The sequence below is a fragment of the Mchenga conophoros genome, linkage group LG19, assembly GCF_057382185.1.
Source record: "Mchenga conophoros isolate Kocher_MC1m ecotype Shallow Benthic linkage group LG19, M_conophoros_male_GT1.1, whole genome shotgun sequence".
Taxonomy (NCBI): domain Eukaryota; kingdom Metazoa; phylum Chordata; class Actinopteri; order Cichliformes; family Cichlidae; genus Mchenga; species Mchenga conophoros.
This window is the reverse complement of record NC_140544.1, coordinates 30,415,254-30,431,044: the sequence shown is the minus strand read 5'-3', so window position 1 is coordinate 30,431,044 and position 15,791 is coordinate 30,415,254. Positions and strand designations below refer to the sequence as shown.

Genomic DNA, 15,791 nt, shown 5'->3' with positions numbered 1-15,791 from the left:
AGGGAGAACGAGAGACACTCAGGGACAACACAGAGCAGTATCACAGAGATAAGCAGGCAGACAGGCATTGCTGATAGTCAGAGGGCCGGAGTCGACACTCACAGAGTCGGAAGCCCTGGTTCTTCGGCTGCTGATGGGGCGAGGTCTCGCTGTAGACCTCGGTCATGTCTCCCTTCTCGCAGCTATTATAGCAACGCCCTCCAGAGCACACCCTGCGGCACATCATAGGTGTGAAGACGATCTTGATGCGATCCAGGTTGGAGGTGAGGTTGGCCCCTGGAAAACACACACACACCTGGTTGAGAAGGGGCAGCAGCAGAGACAGGCTAGAGACGAGCTGCATCCTTCCACCTTCAGCTTCACTGTGACACACTCCCCGTCTGGGCAAAAGGGAGGTTTATAAGTGCGAGGGTGTGCGCTGACGGTTGGCCAGTGGCACGCTGCAGCTGAACGTGCGATGTGCCACAGACCAGCAAAAGAAATAAAAAAAAAAAAAAGGGGGGGGTGAGAAGGCTATTAGGTTTTTGGGCTAGGCTCCAAGCCCTTTATCTTTGAGAGAAGGTGTTTTGGATATGTGTATGGGTGAAGGAAACAAAGAGAGTGTAGGTGAGCACTGTGTAATGGTGGGAAGCTGTTCAACAGCCGTCGCTGCGGTACGTGGCTAAAAACAGGAGGATGTGGAACGGCAGACAGCTGTGCACGTTGGATCAAAGAGAAGGGGGGGGAAAACTGGTGACGTTCACATCACATTTCCAACAGCAACCAGGGTCCAGTGTCTATCATGTCAGAGAAGTGTCTGAGTAAATTCCCAAAGGTTCTGAAGTACGTAACTGCGCAATCTCGCACATGCTCAAACTGCAATAGCTTTGATACGAAACGTCTGTGCATGTGATGAAGACCACAGAGGGTGTGAGGTGTTTGGACAGAGGGAGAAAGGAAGTGCATCCTGGGACGCTGCCAATTTTTCCTCGTGGCTAATGTTGAACAATGACACCACAGGAAGTGTATGCATGTATTGTGGTCACTCTGAATTTCATCAGGCATTCGTAGCGATTGCATTTGTTTTGAGGTAGCTAGGGGCAGAGGATGTGAAATGATAACAGAGCCACGATTTATGATATTCACAAATATTCTAGTGGAAGACCTACATGTATTCAGTCTCATTACACTTACCTGCTGGTAATAATGCATTGCTGAACTGTCCGTGCAGCTGGCTGTTGCTGGTTGGCCTGTGAGTATTGTGGGAATGTGTGTTGGTATGCCCGTTCCTGTTTCCATACCAGTTCCCGTGCTCGTTGCCGTTAGAGTAGCCATTGCCATTGGGCAGAGCGTTGGAGGTTATAGGCCCAGAGGATGATGGATAACGTTTCACAGTACGGGAGGTCCCGGTCTGCTGAGGGGAGGAGTCAGGGGGTCCCCGTCTCACTTGGGTCCTGTAAATTATCACAAGGCCATAAACACATGACCTCAGACAAAAGCTAACGTCCCACACACACATATATGCAGTCACAAAGATACACCCATGAGCATCTTATACACGTCACCATGAGTGTAAGTGTGCTCAGTGTGTGCAACAGAAAGTAGGACTCCTAAGAGACAAACATGGCATCTAGCTCATAGATTACTTAATCATACTTAATCAATTTTATAGAATAAAACATTGAAGTTTAATGGAACTGATTTTACTGAATCATTCTTTAAGCACTACAATGCTAAAATAAAATAACAGTGGGCCTAACACTGTATTCTCAGCGCCATACTGTTATTCTGGATCTCCACTAGAACAGCTATTATTTATTTGTATGCAATCCCTCAGTTTTATCACCATCAGAAACAAGTTATTTTAGCTCCCATATCTTTCAGGCCATCCTCTCAGTAAGCAAACTTACTTCTGATTGGTTGTCGGGTTCTGCAAACAGACTCATGTGCTTGTGAGCACCACATCCTCAACTTCCCGGTTTTGAGGTTCCAAAAACAAACTTTTAATCTTTTAAACAAAACTCAGTTTCTTGTTTTGTCAGCTTCTCAAATCAGTTGGACATCTATTCTCTGTAAATATTACGCTCATTACCTGCTTATTAGTGGACTTAGTCTTTCAGTCAAATGTTGTACGAGAACAAAAGTCTCTACTGTCACCCACAAAAAACGTGTCGAATAATCGTATGCAGAGATCTCTGTTTGGTCCTCTCCTGCACGAATCCAAGAGAAGAAAACAGTAACGGCAGTCTGAAGGTCGAACTTTTGGCTCACACAAGCGGACCTTCTTCTTTGAATCTTTGAACATGGTTAAAATGACCACCCACCATTGTATCAGTGTACATATGACAGCACACTGCAGACATCTTAAAGCCATTTCACAGGAATAGATTGGCCAACAAAATATTAGGCAGCCAAAGAGAGTCTGTGTGTGGCTCGTCTTAGAAAAGTGTGTGATTAAACACATCAGATCTTTCCATCACACATTGTGTCTGCATGACTAGATTATGAACTCCTTGTTTTGTCTGACTGTGGCCAACCAGAGAGCAACATCCTGAGTGTTGCGTTGAACTGGAGGAAGTATTAAAACTGGGGTCGACGAACAAAGCTCGACCAGGGCTGCAAGGGGCCAAGTTTTTTCCCCAGTGAGCATTTCATTTGGGTCAATTACTGAGCCAGTGTTGCACGACCTGGAAGTTGAGCTCATGTGAGTGACCTGGAGGAGGCGCGTGCCTCTCAGACAGACAGGCAGACAAGCCTACCTGGGTCTAAGTGTCATGAATCGCTGTGCGGCAGGCAGGAGTTGGACCCAAAATGCAGGACTCACAGACTCGGGGAGGTGAACTCAAAACACAGCTTTATTTGCTGGTAGAACAAACATACAAAACTAGACTAAACTGGGAAACCATAAACTAAGAACTCACAGGGAGACACAGGGAGATCCACACAGCATGAGGGACGACGCGACACTGACTCAGAGAAACACAGGGTTTAAATACACTGGGAAGTAACGAGGGGAATGAGACACAGAAGGAGGGCACAGCTGGGAGAAATCAGGACTGACGAGACAAGCAAAGCAGGACGCATTCACATGAGACACGGACCATCAAAGTAAAACAGGAAGTATCACACAGAGACGCGAACTTGACACAGTGGAGACAGCAACTAAGAAATACAGAGACATAAACCATAAGGCAGAGGTCTAAGAACCAAAATACACAGGGAAATACTCAGCTGGGAACACAAGAGACTAGACTAGAGAGAGTAACAAAAAACCAACCATGAGAACATAATGCACAATGCAGAGTGACAGAAAACAAGAAACTCAAACATGCAAAGACACACAATTACACAGAACAGAGGGGACACAGAGAGACATGAAGGGCAAGGGATCAAAACTAGAAGCCATAGAATAAATCACACACAAGTACAATAATACAAAAATCACAAAGAACTAAAAACGCTGGGTCAGGAGACCCAGGACCGTGACACTAAGACTGATTTTGGAATGCCGGGATTCAGCCCTGCAAAAAAACAAAAAAACAAACAAAAAAAAACATCTGGATCCCACTGATCTGCCCTGACAGACAGGCAGTGAAGGACAAAGGTGAGCTATGCTGGATAGATCAAATAAACACTTGTACAAAACTGTGTTTTTTTAAACCACACATCACAAATCAGCTCTGTTAACCCCCACACACACTCACAACAATAATCAAGCAAATAAACATGTGCGCACACGCACAAAAATGCATATTTGTCCACACAAAAGCAAACACAGACACACCATGTCCCAGCTGTCGTAGATATGGGCAGATTTTGGAGAAAGGATGTGACACAGGGAAACAAGAGGTGCTACTGCCAAGGTAATAACGGTGGACAGGAGGTGGCAAAAGACCATTACGCTTCCATGCTCAAATGTGATTGGGTTTTTCCATCACTAACAGTGACACCTGACCTGCAAGCATCCTGCCTCACTTCCTAGGCCTAGCCAGATGTTGCTCTGTCTACCTCTCGTATGTTCAATGGCCAAGTGGTTTCCTCCCAGTGTGAGCTCATGTTTACCCTCTCTGCCTGCAGATCAGGGAGCACACGGGGCAAGCACAACCTCACTCTGACGTCAAGGCCTCTGTGGCTTAAAGCGGAATCATTCCCCTCCCTTGTTCTGGGTGACTTGAAAGCAATTTCGAAGTTTACATGGGACATGGGCTGTACAGACAGATGGAAGTAATGTTTGGGGTATCAAGCAATGGCCATACAGTTTTAATTAAATCACTTAAGTCAGCAATAACAGAGCTGCTGAGCACATGGTACAAATTCTGAAATAAGGCAAATAAAAATGAATGGGAAAAAAAAATAATAGCTGCGTAGTTCTCAGTCTTTCAGCAGCTGGTATCATCTGACACTTTTCAGTTCAACAAAGCTACTTAGCATTTATGAAATCCAAAAAGCTCTCACCAAGCACCAATCAGAACAGACAACGCTAGCATGTAATATAGGTTGGTAAAGAGGAAACACATTCACTTGCCTGGTCACTTTATTAGGTACAACCTTTCAACTGTCAAGGACAATTACTAATCAGCCAATCACATGGCAGTGACTCGATGCATTTAGGCAAGTAAACATAGTCAAGACGACCTGCCTTAAGTTCAAACCGAGTAGGGGATTTAAGTGGCTTTGTTGCTTCTAAATGGGATAGCTGTTGGTGCCAGATAGGCTGTTCTGAGTATTTCAGAAACTACTGATTTACTGGGGGTTTCTACACATCCATCTCATGGGTTTGTGGTGAGAAAGGGAGAATCTTGTGAGCAGCAGTTCTCTGGTTTAAAAGACCTTATTGATCACAGAGGTCAAAGCAGAATGGTCAGAAGGCAACAGTAACTCAAATGCCAAAGCTATGCAAAAGAGCATCTCTGAATGCACAAAAAGCTGAACTTTTGACTAAGGCAGCTAAAGACAGGAAACTTAGTTTAAGATTCACGTGGGTTCGCTAAAATTTGGCAGCAGAAAAGTGGAACAATATTGCCTGGTCAGATGAGTCTAAATTTCTACAGTAAGATTAGGATGTTACAATCAGAAATGAGTGAAAACAACATAAAAGTATGAATCTATCCTGCTGTGTTGAGCCTGAGGAACAGGAGAGTAATAATGTGGATGTGCAGCAACTGTGTGATGATATCATGTCAATATGGACCAAAATCTCTGAGGGATACTCCGGCACCTTGTTTGAAGATTTAAAGCAGGCAAAAGGAGCCCAAGCAGGTACTAATAATGAAGCGTAGAAACCCAAGAGCTGACACCAAAAGACAGATAAGAACTTACTCAGATACTGCTTCATGTTATTTAAATACTGAAAGGTTGCAGGGACATCTACTTCCCTTTCTGAATAATCAGAACCTTTTAACAAAAACAGTAAATATGAACTGACACCAAGACTGGAAATACCATTCTCAAATCCAATGCAAGCTTTAGAAGCAGGCAGTGGGTGGGCGTATGCTAAAGCATCAGTAAAATGTACATGCCGGTATACCAGATATTAAATCTGACTTTCTGGTGAGACGCTTTTATAGCATGAGAAAGACCCCGCCATCTCCCTAAAGCACAATTGCAGCACTTCACATGCAGACGTAAAATTGGTAGTCATCAGATATCACTCTCCAAAATAAGCACACATAATGTAATTTATGATTTCACTAGCAAGGCCCAAAGTAGTGCAAGCTTCTGAAATCATAAAGTAAAATGAGGTTATATCCATTTTATAGTTATAGATGCTCTGTGCTTGGACACTACCATATAGTGCAAAGTTTGTCTGAGTTAAGCCCATGAAATGAAATAATTCATGTTCAGAACATGTGCTCGGTAATTATATTCACAGAGAGAGAACGAATTCTGATAAATCTTGATCCAAACACTTGATCAAAGCATCAGCTCGTATCTGACAGCAAAGGAAGCCTCCAACTAAGACATGAAGTAACTGTCAGTGTCCACTATCACTCATTATCATTCATTTCACATGCATGGAAAACATTTAAAGCTAAACCTCATCACATCTGAAGAAATTACAAATCACATTCGGGGCCAAGAATATAAGCTCTACATGAATCAACACTGCAACACTTCCAAAACACTGCAAAAAGTATTATTTGGCACTCAGCTTGCGACATACTGTATCTTTGAACTCATTTAGCATTACAATATGTGAACATTAGCTCTCACAAAGGCATGACAGCCGGCGTGAATGCCTGTTCCAGCCTCGTCAGGCTCAAATGAGTTGGAGAGGAGGCATTTTTGGAGCACAAACAGTACACAGTTAAGCACTGTGAAAACAAGCCAATATCAAGAACTGGAGGACAGTCAAAAGGACTACAGATCCTCCAACTCAGTGACGCTTCCAAACAAAATAGCAGGTGTAGCATGAATTTTCATGTTAAGACTGTGATCTGTGGAAGGGCGAGGATAAATGTGGATAAAGTCAGCTATCTGGATTTGTTTAAGCACCACGAAACTCCAACAGCAGTTGCTCGAAAAGCACCGCTTCCAACCATCCCAGTGGTGACTGTTGTTTCTGTAAGTTGCCCGGTGTCTAGCCTTTTGCTCCGACAGAAATTCAAGATTTATCTAATGATCCTGCTCACCCCGAGCACTCGCTCACACACACATGCATGCAGTGACCCAGATTTTCAAGAACTGTTTACACCTTAAACTGTCTCCGTAGCCCACACTGCATGACGACGCCGGATAAGTGTTTATGTGAAGCACAGCGCAGTAATGTATGGGCCACAGCTGATTCATTCACTAACAGTTCTGTCTCTGAGGCGCTTTCATTACCCACTGTCTCTATAAATCTCCTTGCTATATAAAGCACACTTGTCAGTTTAACGTATTTCAGGCAGAAACCGTTTTTTCTGGCCTCAGGATGCTGAATAAGTTGGAAAGGTCAGGACTGTGTGATATTAAATGGTTTTTCACTAGCTTGCTCACCACTTGAAGCTCAGCACATGTCCAACCTGGTATAGCACATTTTTCATTTTGATTTGTTTGAGAATACCAAAGTCTGTAGCCACATGTAATGGCTTGGGTTGTTGACTTCTAGTAGCTAATGCAGAAAATAGGCTGATACGAAGAGCTTGTCTGCTTGTTAGATGGAGCCATTTGGCTTTGACGAGACTGTCAAAACAAGACAGTCTGACAGTAGGCAGAAGTGTCTGGCACGAGCATCCCAGTCTGGGTCACAGTGGCTCTCAGCCTTGTCACTTGGTCCAGTTTTAGTTTTCTTTCTGTGGAGTAGGACATAACCTCTGGAGCGATGAGTGGCAAACCTCTGAATCCATCAGCAGGTTTAAAACCAATCAACAAGAGTCACTCAATAGCGCTGAGGAAAATCGAGTCATTATTCTTCTTATTTAAACAAAAAGTTAAATAGCTCCATTTACCTCTTTCCAACATGGAACATCAGCCAAAAGAACCCTTATTACATAAGAGCTGAGCATAATTAGGGCAATTTGAAGCCTACTTGTTAAATGGGGAAATAAATGACGGTCATCAAAGACCAAGTGTAAATCAAAGTTTACTCACATCCATTTCATTCAGAGGAAGCGCTAAACGCTGTTGTTCGGCTCAAAAAGTTATGTTTGGATATGCATATCATCGCTCAAACTGAAGGGGGGGGGGGAGCACAAAACTGGGAAAAAATGTGCAAACAGCAGCTGAAACAATGAAAACCTTGTACTACTCAACCACTGCAAACACTGTTGTTGGCAACAAAGAAAAGAGAAGATTTATGAGCGTATTCACGACAGACGTGCACTTTCGCAGTCAAAGAGGGAGCACTGTGAACTGTACGGCGCACTTTGCGAGGGGGTACAAAAAGTTTGGGGTATAACAAAGTATGCTGGCCATTTTCCAAAGCTTTCCAAAGGTTCCTACTATGCGGCAAAGTAACGGTTACGAGATCTGAACTCGGAAAGAATTAGCCACGCAGCTAACAAACAAACAAAAAAACCATTAAACCGAGAACATCTTTGAAACAGACAGAAATCATCCATCTTTGTGTACAATATTTTACAATTGAGAACGTCAGCAAGGACATTTTTCAGCAAAATCTCTACAGCAGATGGTGCTCCGCATTACACAGACTAAAGCCTGCAGACAAGGAGGGAGAGTGCACACTGTTGAAACTAGTCCCAGGAGGTGTTATTCAAGAACATACACACTTGACTCTTGTTCGTGTTTTGCTATTCAAATCCCAGTAGTGTTGTGAATCTGTGTGATGGTCCAAGACTCCAACCACAATGTAGCAAGGAAAATAGAAAATATTCCAGATTAGCAGTAATGATACTTGAAGGATGGCTAAGAGTCTCGTTGCCAACTATGACTTGTTTGCTTCAGAATTTGATTTAGCTAAATCTGAGCTGTTTGTATCTGATATTTGATAAGAAATTAATTACTCATTGGATATTTTGAGTCTATTTTGGTTTTTGCTTTGAAATCATAGCCTTGTTTTGCCATATTCGATCTCCCCCGCCCCCCAGGAAAATGGGGGAGATGCTTGGTTAGGAGACTTTGGTCTGACTTAACAGCCTTGGTGTATTTTAGGAGGTGAAAGAAGTCTGAAACAGAATTTATTCTTTCTTACCAACCCAGTCAACGCACCAAACCATCTGCACCACCGGTGGCCAAAACCCCACTGCGGTCACACATCTCATTCCTCAGACTTTATGGAGAACACTCTCATCCATTCATCATTCGCCACCGAGGTCCCTGTGTGTTTCTTTCAATAAAACCCTGAGGTCTGATCCTAAACATGCACCAATAAATATAATATCCAACCCCAAGGACACTTTCATTTTATTGTTGTTGTGTCCTTCCTCATAGCAACAAGGTCATGCAATGGCATAGTGGTAAAGTTTGTGCTCAGTGAAACTTCAAAAATAACTCAACACCAGCCTCTGTCACATTAAAGTCTTACCCTAAATTACAGCTTTTTGTGAATGTTTAATGTCTGGTAGTAAATGTTTTGACCTCCAGAGTCTTGGCGTTTGTCGCAGCATCTTTTGCAGGATAATCATGCTGATATCTGAGTCTTAGATTGAAGCAAATATCTTAACGGGTCACAAAATATGCCTCATCTCCTCCTCGACCAAGCTTAAATGTGCTGCACAGGCAAGAGAGTGATAACGGTCTATTCATTTAAGTTGTGGCAAGAAAAAATAAAGAATTTTTCCAATATTCGTGACTTTTTCTCTTTCCACTGTATATGAAAATGAACAAATTTTAACTGAGTGCACCTTTGAAATTCAATTTAAATGTGCCAGAAGTGCCAGTGGTCCAACATCTGTCCCATAATATAAAGTATGAATAAAAGGAAACACCTAGTCACTGGAACATGTGCATTGCTTTAACGATAAGCTCCTCTCTACTAAAACAGGTTTTTCTCGTATACGTGGCCGCATAAGGCCAAACATCAGTGAGCAATTAAGGCCCAGTCTTTCTTTGATAACATCTCTAGTCATTATGACTTGGATAATTGTGGGTCCTGGCAGAATATTCCCCCTTGTGAAAATATGGGTGTGTCTAAGGGCTTATCGCACCAGCCACGGAGGCTGGATTAAATCATGTTCTCTCTGGACGGCCTTCCAGGAATCCCACTAGTAGCAGCCAGAGCCTGGGTGAAATGAGTTACAGTGGGGCTGGATTGATTCAGAAAGCTTTTTATTCTCCCCCAGGGGAAGAGTCTTATATTAGTGCAACAACTGGGCCTGGTGCACCATGGAAAGCAGAAAAGGGTCTTGAGAAATTGACTGAGCAAAGACTGTTATTCGGATCAGCCGAAGTGCCGCGCAGACAAATGAAGAGATGAAGTTCCACTTAATTTTATAGGTATAACTTCCCCCAGCGTCTGCATGAAAATAGATTTTCTGTAAATCTGACCTCACTGAGGTTTGCCGACATTACATGATCAAAACACATGACTCCTGCCGTCTGCTCAAACGCAGCGCAGGCCAGCACCTGTGAAATAATCAGCTCCCTTTTTTTATCTCCGGGGGGTGGGAGGGGGCAGGCAGTAGCCGTGCCAATGTGCCAAGTTTTCGCCTCAGCATTTAAAAAGCAGGGTTTTCAAATCCAGGAAGCAGTGAGTCTGGATGAAAGAAAATCAGTGTGGTTGCTGTGGTTCAGGGGCCAGAACCAAAATGCCTGCAGGCCTGGTGAGCTGAGAAGCCATTTAATATTCTCCCGTTTATTGTAGTTGCTCTGATCATTAACTTAGTAAAAATGCCGCAAGACAGGTCAGCAGGAAGAGCCATTACCAACTGCTGACTGAGGCTATATATGCTGGTCAGAGTCATATGTCAGACTGCTTTCACGATAAGCCAAAAAGGGTTTCCATTTAGAAGAGTGATTAAGCAAATTTTTGAATTGGAATATAATGCTGGTTTGAAAAGAAATTTTACAGGGACCACAGGGCAGAAATGTAGACATGAACAAGTCCCGCTTTTGGAGGTCTACTTTTGTATAGTTTTAAACTTTTGGAGGTCTACTTCATCCCCCAGTGGAACCCACAGGAACCCTACATCCTGACATCTGAATGGATTAACTGGTCCCATGCATAGCCATACTGCTAATTCATGCTTTCAACACCATGCCCCATATCTGGGAGATGTGTCTGATTGATGCTATCTCCATCTGCCTCAGTGCCGGAGGTGGAGGCCGGAGAGCATTCCGGGACAGGCGTGCTTCTTTCTTTCTATAATTGCTGTACAGTATTTGTCCGTCCGACAGCTGCATCTGCACAGGCCAGCTTGATGAGGTGGATTTGGCCACGGACGCAGAGCCCGCTGGCACGGCGACTCAGAGAGAGTGTTTCAGATGGGGCTTTAGGAGAGGTGGGACGGGGGAGAGAAAGACATATCTGTCCCATGCTGACTGCTGAGTTCTCTATGGTCCTTTGTTCCCTCTGGCCTAGCAGGAAGCCAAACACTCATGGGACTCGTTTGGCTCTGTGATTGTAGGAAAAAAAAAACACCAACTCTTCCTGGCCTGGCTCGGTTAGTATTGTTGTGTGTTAAAATTGCTCACATACAGCAATCTAGAATACATTTAGATGTGCATAGTAATAAGTGTAATGAAAAATAGCTGATCAATCTTTACTATTTCACGCTGAGACGAATTTAACACGCCTTTTCTATCATGTGGAGGGTTCACTTAAGGACAGTGTAGCCTCCATAGCTCTACTCTGGCATATTAATGCAAAAGCAAAGGGACCCCCTGCATCCTCCAATACCACATCAAGTCCTGTAAAACCACAACAGATGACCTTAAGCCATACTCCAGAAAGCCCTGGGCCATTCACAAATTTAAAAAAAAAAAGCTCACCAGGGATTGAGCTTCAGGGTACATGTCAAGTTTGCAACATCAGCACAAAATACTGTATAAACAAGCAGAAAGCCGGTGAACCTGACTCCACACAATTTCACTCCCATGCCGGGAGACAAATCAGTCCTCTAGACATGCAGTCATATGCCTGGTTTAGAAGAGAGCCCTATTCAGAGGAGAGCAGCACACACAACCTGCTGGAATTAACTTTTACCCCTTTACTATACTTTAACCATACTTCCTGTGTAGCTCTCCTTGTTTTTGGGAGCAGCCAAAAAAAGAGGATGATTCTATACAGTTCTTCTTTGAGTAGCAAAGCAGACTGCCAGGTGATACAGTCAGAAAACTTTCCCAGGCTGAGCCTTGGATATATGTTTCAGTCATAAGAAAACACTTATCTGATCAAAGTTATAAGTTTCAAGTGCAACATGTGATGTAAAGCTAATGTGGGATTTGGGCTGCTCTTAGTTTATTATCCTCTCAACTCAGTTGTATTAACAGAGGCTTCCTGAGCGAATATCCACTCCTGCCTTTCTGCATTTAAGCTCTTTGTCTCTCTTGCGTCTGATACCTGAAATTCCTCGGCAAGCATTGTGATCATTGCTCCTAAGAAAACTGGCGATAACAGCAAAACAATAATTCAGCGCAGGTGCAGAGTACACCTAGGGGATTTTGACAGGTCCCAGCAGCGCTGGTGGTGTGGTTTGTCTGGAGTGGGAGTGAAAGCAACCAGTGATCCATGATTAACATGGAAAACTGCCACTACAACCACAGTTTCCTCTGAGAAATGGCTGTGTGGCTATGTACAAAGCCTTGAGTCAACAAGCCACATAACCGCCAGCCCTATTAGTCACTAGGAAAATGGTGGGGCCGATATAAGCAGAGAACCTGTACGTGTGACCAGAACACTGGGCGTTTTTCTTTTTCTTGTAGTAATTCAAGTGAATTACTTGTGAGGAAATTCAAACAAAGAACCAGTGTTGATGACACAATGATCCAATTTCGTTTTATCCACTACTTCCAATATTAGTGGCATTTAAACCCAAAGTTATATTTCCTACCTGACTGCACTGAATCATTTTTTGTGAAAAGACTGAATCTGACAATACTGAACGACTTTATGTTGTACATTTTGAGCACATCATAGTGATTATTAATCAGATTGATTGTATTATATGTTTTATACTTATTCTAACAATGATAATAAATTTGATTAAATTACTATTAGCATTGTGGCTGCAATCATTCAATATAATCAGTGTGATCACTTTGTTCAATTTGCTTTACATTGTCTGTCTATGAACAAGATGTTTTAGGGTTCACTGTAACAGTCAAATTATCTGTGTGCCACCACAATCTAAAATGAAAGAATAAAACTCCTGCTACGCTATGTGGAGCAGTGGTTTGGTGGATTAGCACTGTTGCCTCACAGCAAAGAGGTCCTGGGTTTACCTCCAACCATTTGGGCTTTCCGTGTCATGTTTGTAGGTTCTCTCTGACTATTCCTGCTTCCGCACGCAGTCCAGCTACATGAATTTGGTGGAGTTTGGTTTATCTAAATTGGTGTGAATGTGAGAGCGAATGGTTGTCTTTCTCTCTGTATTAGACCTATGCAGAGTGCACTCTGCTTCCTGCCTTATGGCTGCTGGATAGGCCCCGCATTGGGTAAGTGGAAAACGATGGATGACAATCAAAAATCAACTGAAGTGTTGGCTTTAATTTACTGGTCTGATTTTTCTTCTCACATTAAACAGTGAACTTTGGACAGATAAAAGTGGAAACTCTACCTCAGGCCTAGAAATCTGCCTTTTCTCCAAAATTAGAAGACATTACGTTTGACCAAAAACAAATTATGGGGCCTGTTTCTGGTGGGTTTCCGTCCCACAGTTCAAATATATGTGAGGTTAATTGGTTTGTACGTTTCTAAAAGGTTTCATATTGTACAATGTCACTGCACTGTGTAAAACTGAGGTTTAAGCATAATCTCAGTAAGGTACAAACCACCATGTTACAGAAGGGTATAGTAGCAGTACCATCATGGGCACCACGATGTATCACTATAGCTAGAATAATGTACTTTCTTTTGCTGAAAGTGTGTCATTTATTTTCTACTGTGAAAGTCTTCAGACCTGAAGTCTAGTCTAAACATAACGGCTTGAATTCTATGTGGTATGAATTGCAGCTTTGTTATCTATGTAGCTGCCGACGCTGGCCCTGAGTCAGATCATGTAACAGACCAGAGAGAGATGACCTTTAGAGGGGTAACCTGCATGCAGCATACATCCTGCTCTACCCAGCTTTGTTTCCTGCAGAGAACTGATGTCAGAGAACGGCAAGGCAGTGAAGATTATATGAAGGACTCATGGTGGTGGTGGTGAATACACCCTTTACACATGATCATTGGCCCTGACCTTCATACCAGGGGCCAACTGTGATCTACAGAATCTAATGCTGACATCCCACCACAGACATTACAAGAAACACTGAAATGCATTTGTTCTACAGGTCAGAGGAGGAAGCAGTTATTGGCTTGCCATATACAATGTGCTGAGTTTTACGTTTTATGGTTAATCCCACAAAACAGGCAGTTAGGACATTTGGGACAAAGCTGAAGGGGGTCGGAAGAGAGGCTTAAGACTGAAGACAGGAATACAGGAGGAGGGAGTATGACAAGGAATTGTGCTTCCCAGAATCCCACAGCAAAGGAGGCTCCTCATATGTTTTGTCCATCCCACCAAGACTTTTATTTTATGCCGTCAAGCATAAATTCATTCAGTGGGGGTATTCATGGTGCACTTTATTCTCAGTCCCCCCACAAAAAAAGGCAGACAACAAAAGAAACAGTTTTTCTTGATGGAAGAATTTATCACCATGGATGAGATCATTTCTAATAAATAAGAAGTTAAAAAATATGTGATAAAAATAATTTAGATAAATTATTCATAGTCAAACCTAGGTCAACATAAAGACACGTGGCCATGAATAGAAGGTGAGGGTCTTAACTGAAGAGAAGACATGTGAATGGTTTTTAAATATTCCACATTTTTTGGCAGATTTGATTTATTCTACTTCATAAATGTACAAAGACTAGAAGGAAATGCAGAGAGTTGAGGACAAAATTATAAGACCTTAACTTGGTTGGTCATGAGATCGGACAGATGCTGAGCTGCCGCTCAAACAGTCAAGCACTGTTGATAAGCACGCATTTGGCATACTGTATATGATGCTGGCTAACTGGCTGCCTGTACAGATGTAAAGACATTTGGCTTATTTGGCTTAGTTGGGCTAAACATCTGAATAGGTAACTGAATAAACAATTTTTACACAATGAGCTAATAATGAGCTTAATTCTTTTTTCTTCTAAACAAACTTAAAGAGGTTTTTTTGAGAAAAAAAAGCTAGATGGAAGCCTAGAAAATAACATAATACTGTGACTTGCAACAAGAAAACATAAAATTTTGCATGAAAAAAACAACATACTTTTGATCCATGCATGAGCTTAGGAGAAGACAGAATCAAATTGATATGGATTAACAGGGGCGTGTAATAGGAATGGACTGTACACTGAACCATCCTGGAAGACAAAGACCAAGCAGTTTCAAAAACCTGGCTATCACCATCCACCAGCCACATCAACAGCAAAGTGGGATACAAAGAGTGCAGAAGAGGAAAAGCAAGCCGAGGTGTGAGGAGCTTTGAAAGCTAGGAAGAAGTCACTGCAGCTCTGTCAGATGAATCTGGTCCTTTTAAGAAAAAGAGGGTGATAGGTGTAAAAAAGTTCTCAAAAGAAGCCTGACTGCAGAAAAGTCATACGTAGACTGTAAGATGAACTTCTCCTGAGTCTTGCAACAATCCAGCTGCCTCACAAGGTGAGAATACCTCCAGAGTGATATTTGACTCTTTTAACCTTGAGTAATATTACATTATAACATTATGATAAGGTATTTTGAATCCCAAAATAAATTATTTTGTGTTGTTTGTGCATAACAATGCTCAAGTGAGGCCTCAGTCACACCTGTTGGCGAACATCTGGAAACCTCCGGTCTCTAAGGAAAAATGTGCATTCTCTGACCAGTTGCGAGTGATTGCTGGAGGTCGCTGCCAATTGCTGTAAAACCGGTACAACCCCATTCATACAGGCTTAGAGACTAATCAGTGACTCCCTGGCAACTAACCATCACTAGGGCAACGTCTGCATTATGCAACTGGTTGGCAAGTGGTTGCTGGTAGTTGCTAGTAGTTTTCACTGAAAAAAAGTGTTGGTTGCAGCAGTAAGGCAAAACTTTTACTTTGAAGTTCCTCATTTCTACAGCTTGAAAAGTAAATACAGACAAGTCTGTGTCTTCCATGCAAACTACGAGCAATCTCCTAGTGACCAAAGTAATCACAAGCGCACCCTCTTTCCAGCTAGCAACTACTCACCAACTGGGTGGGGAATGCAT

The 15,791-nt window shown here is 42.7% G+C and overlaps 1 protein-coding gene across 2 annotated transcripts in view; it reads right to left on the bottom strand.

Annotated features, from left to right (window-relative positions):
• LOC146552618 (latent-transforming growth factor beta-binding protein 2-like) overlaps positions 1–15,791 on the bottom strand; it is a 90,230-nt gene that overhangs the window by 53,764 nt on the left and 20,675 nt on the right. For both annotated transcript variants that reach the window (XM_085256322.1, XM_085256323.1), the window contains exons 4-5: positions 1,174–1,433; positions 103–276 (exon numbers count right to left, since the gene is read on the bottom strand). In XM_085256322.1, coding sequence (XP_085112448.1) covers positions 103–276; positions 1,174–1,433 — 434 coding nt within the window. The remainder of the gene's footprint in view (positions 1–102; positions 277–1,173; positions 1,434–15,791) is intronic.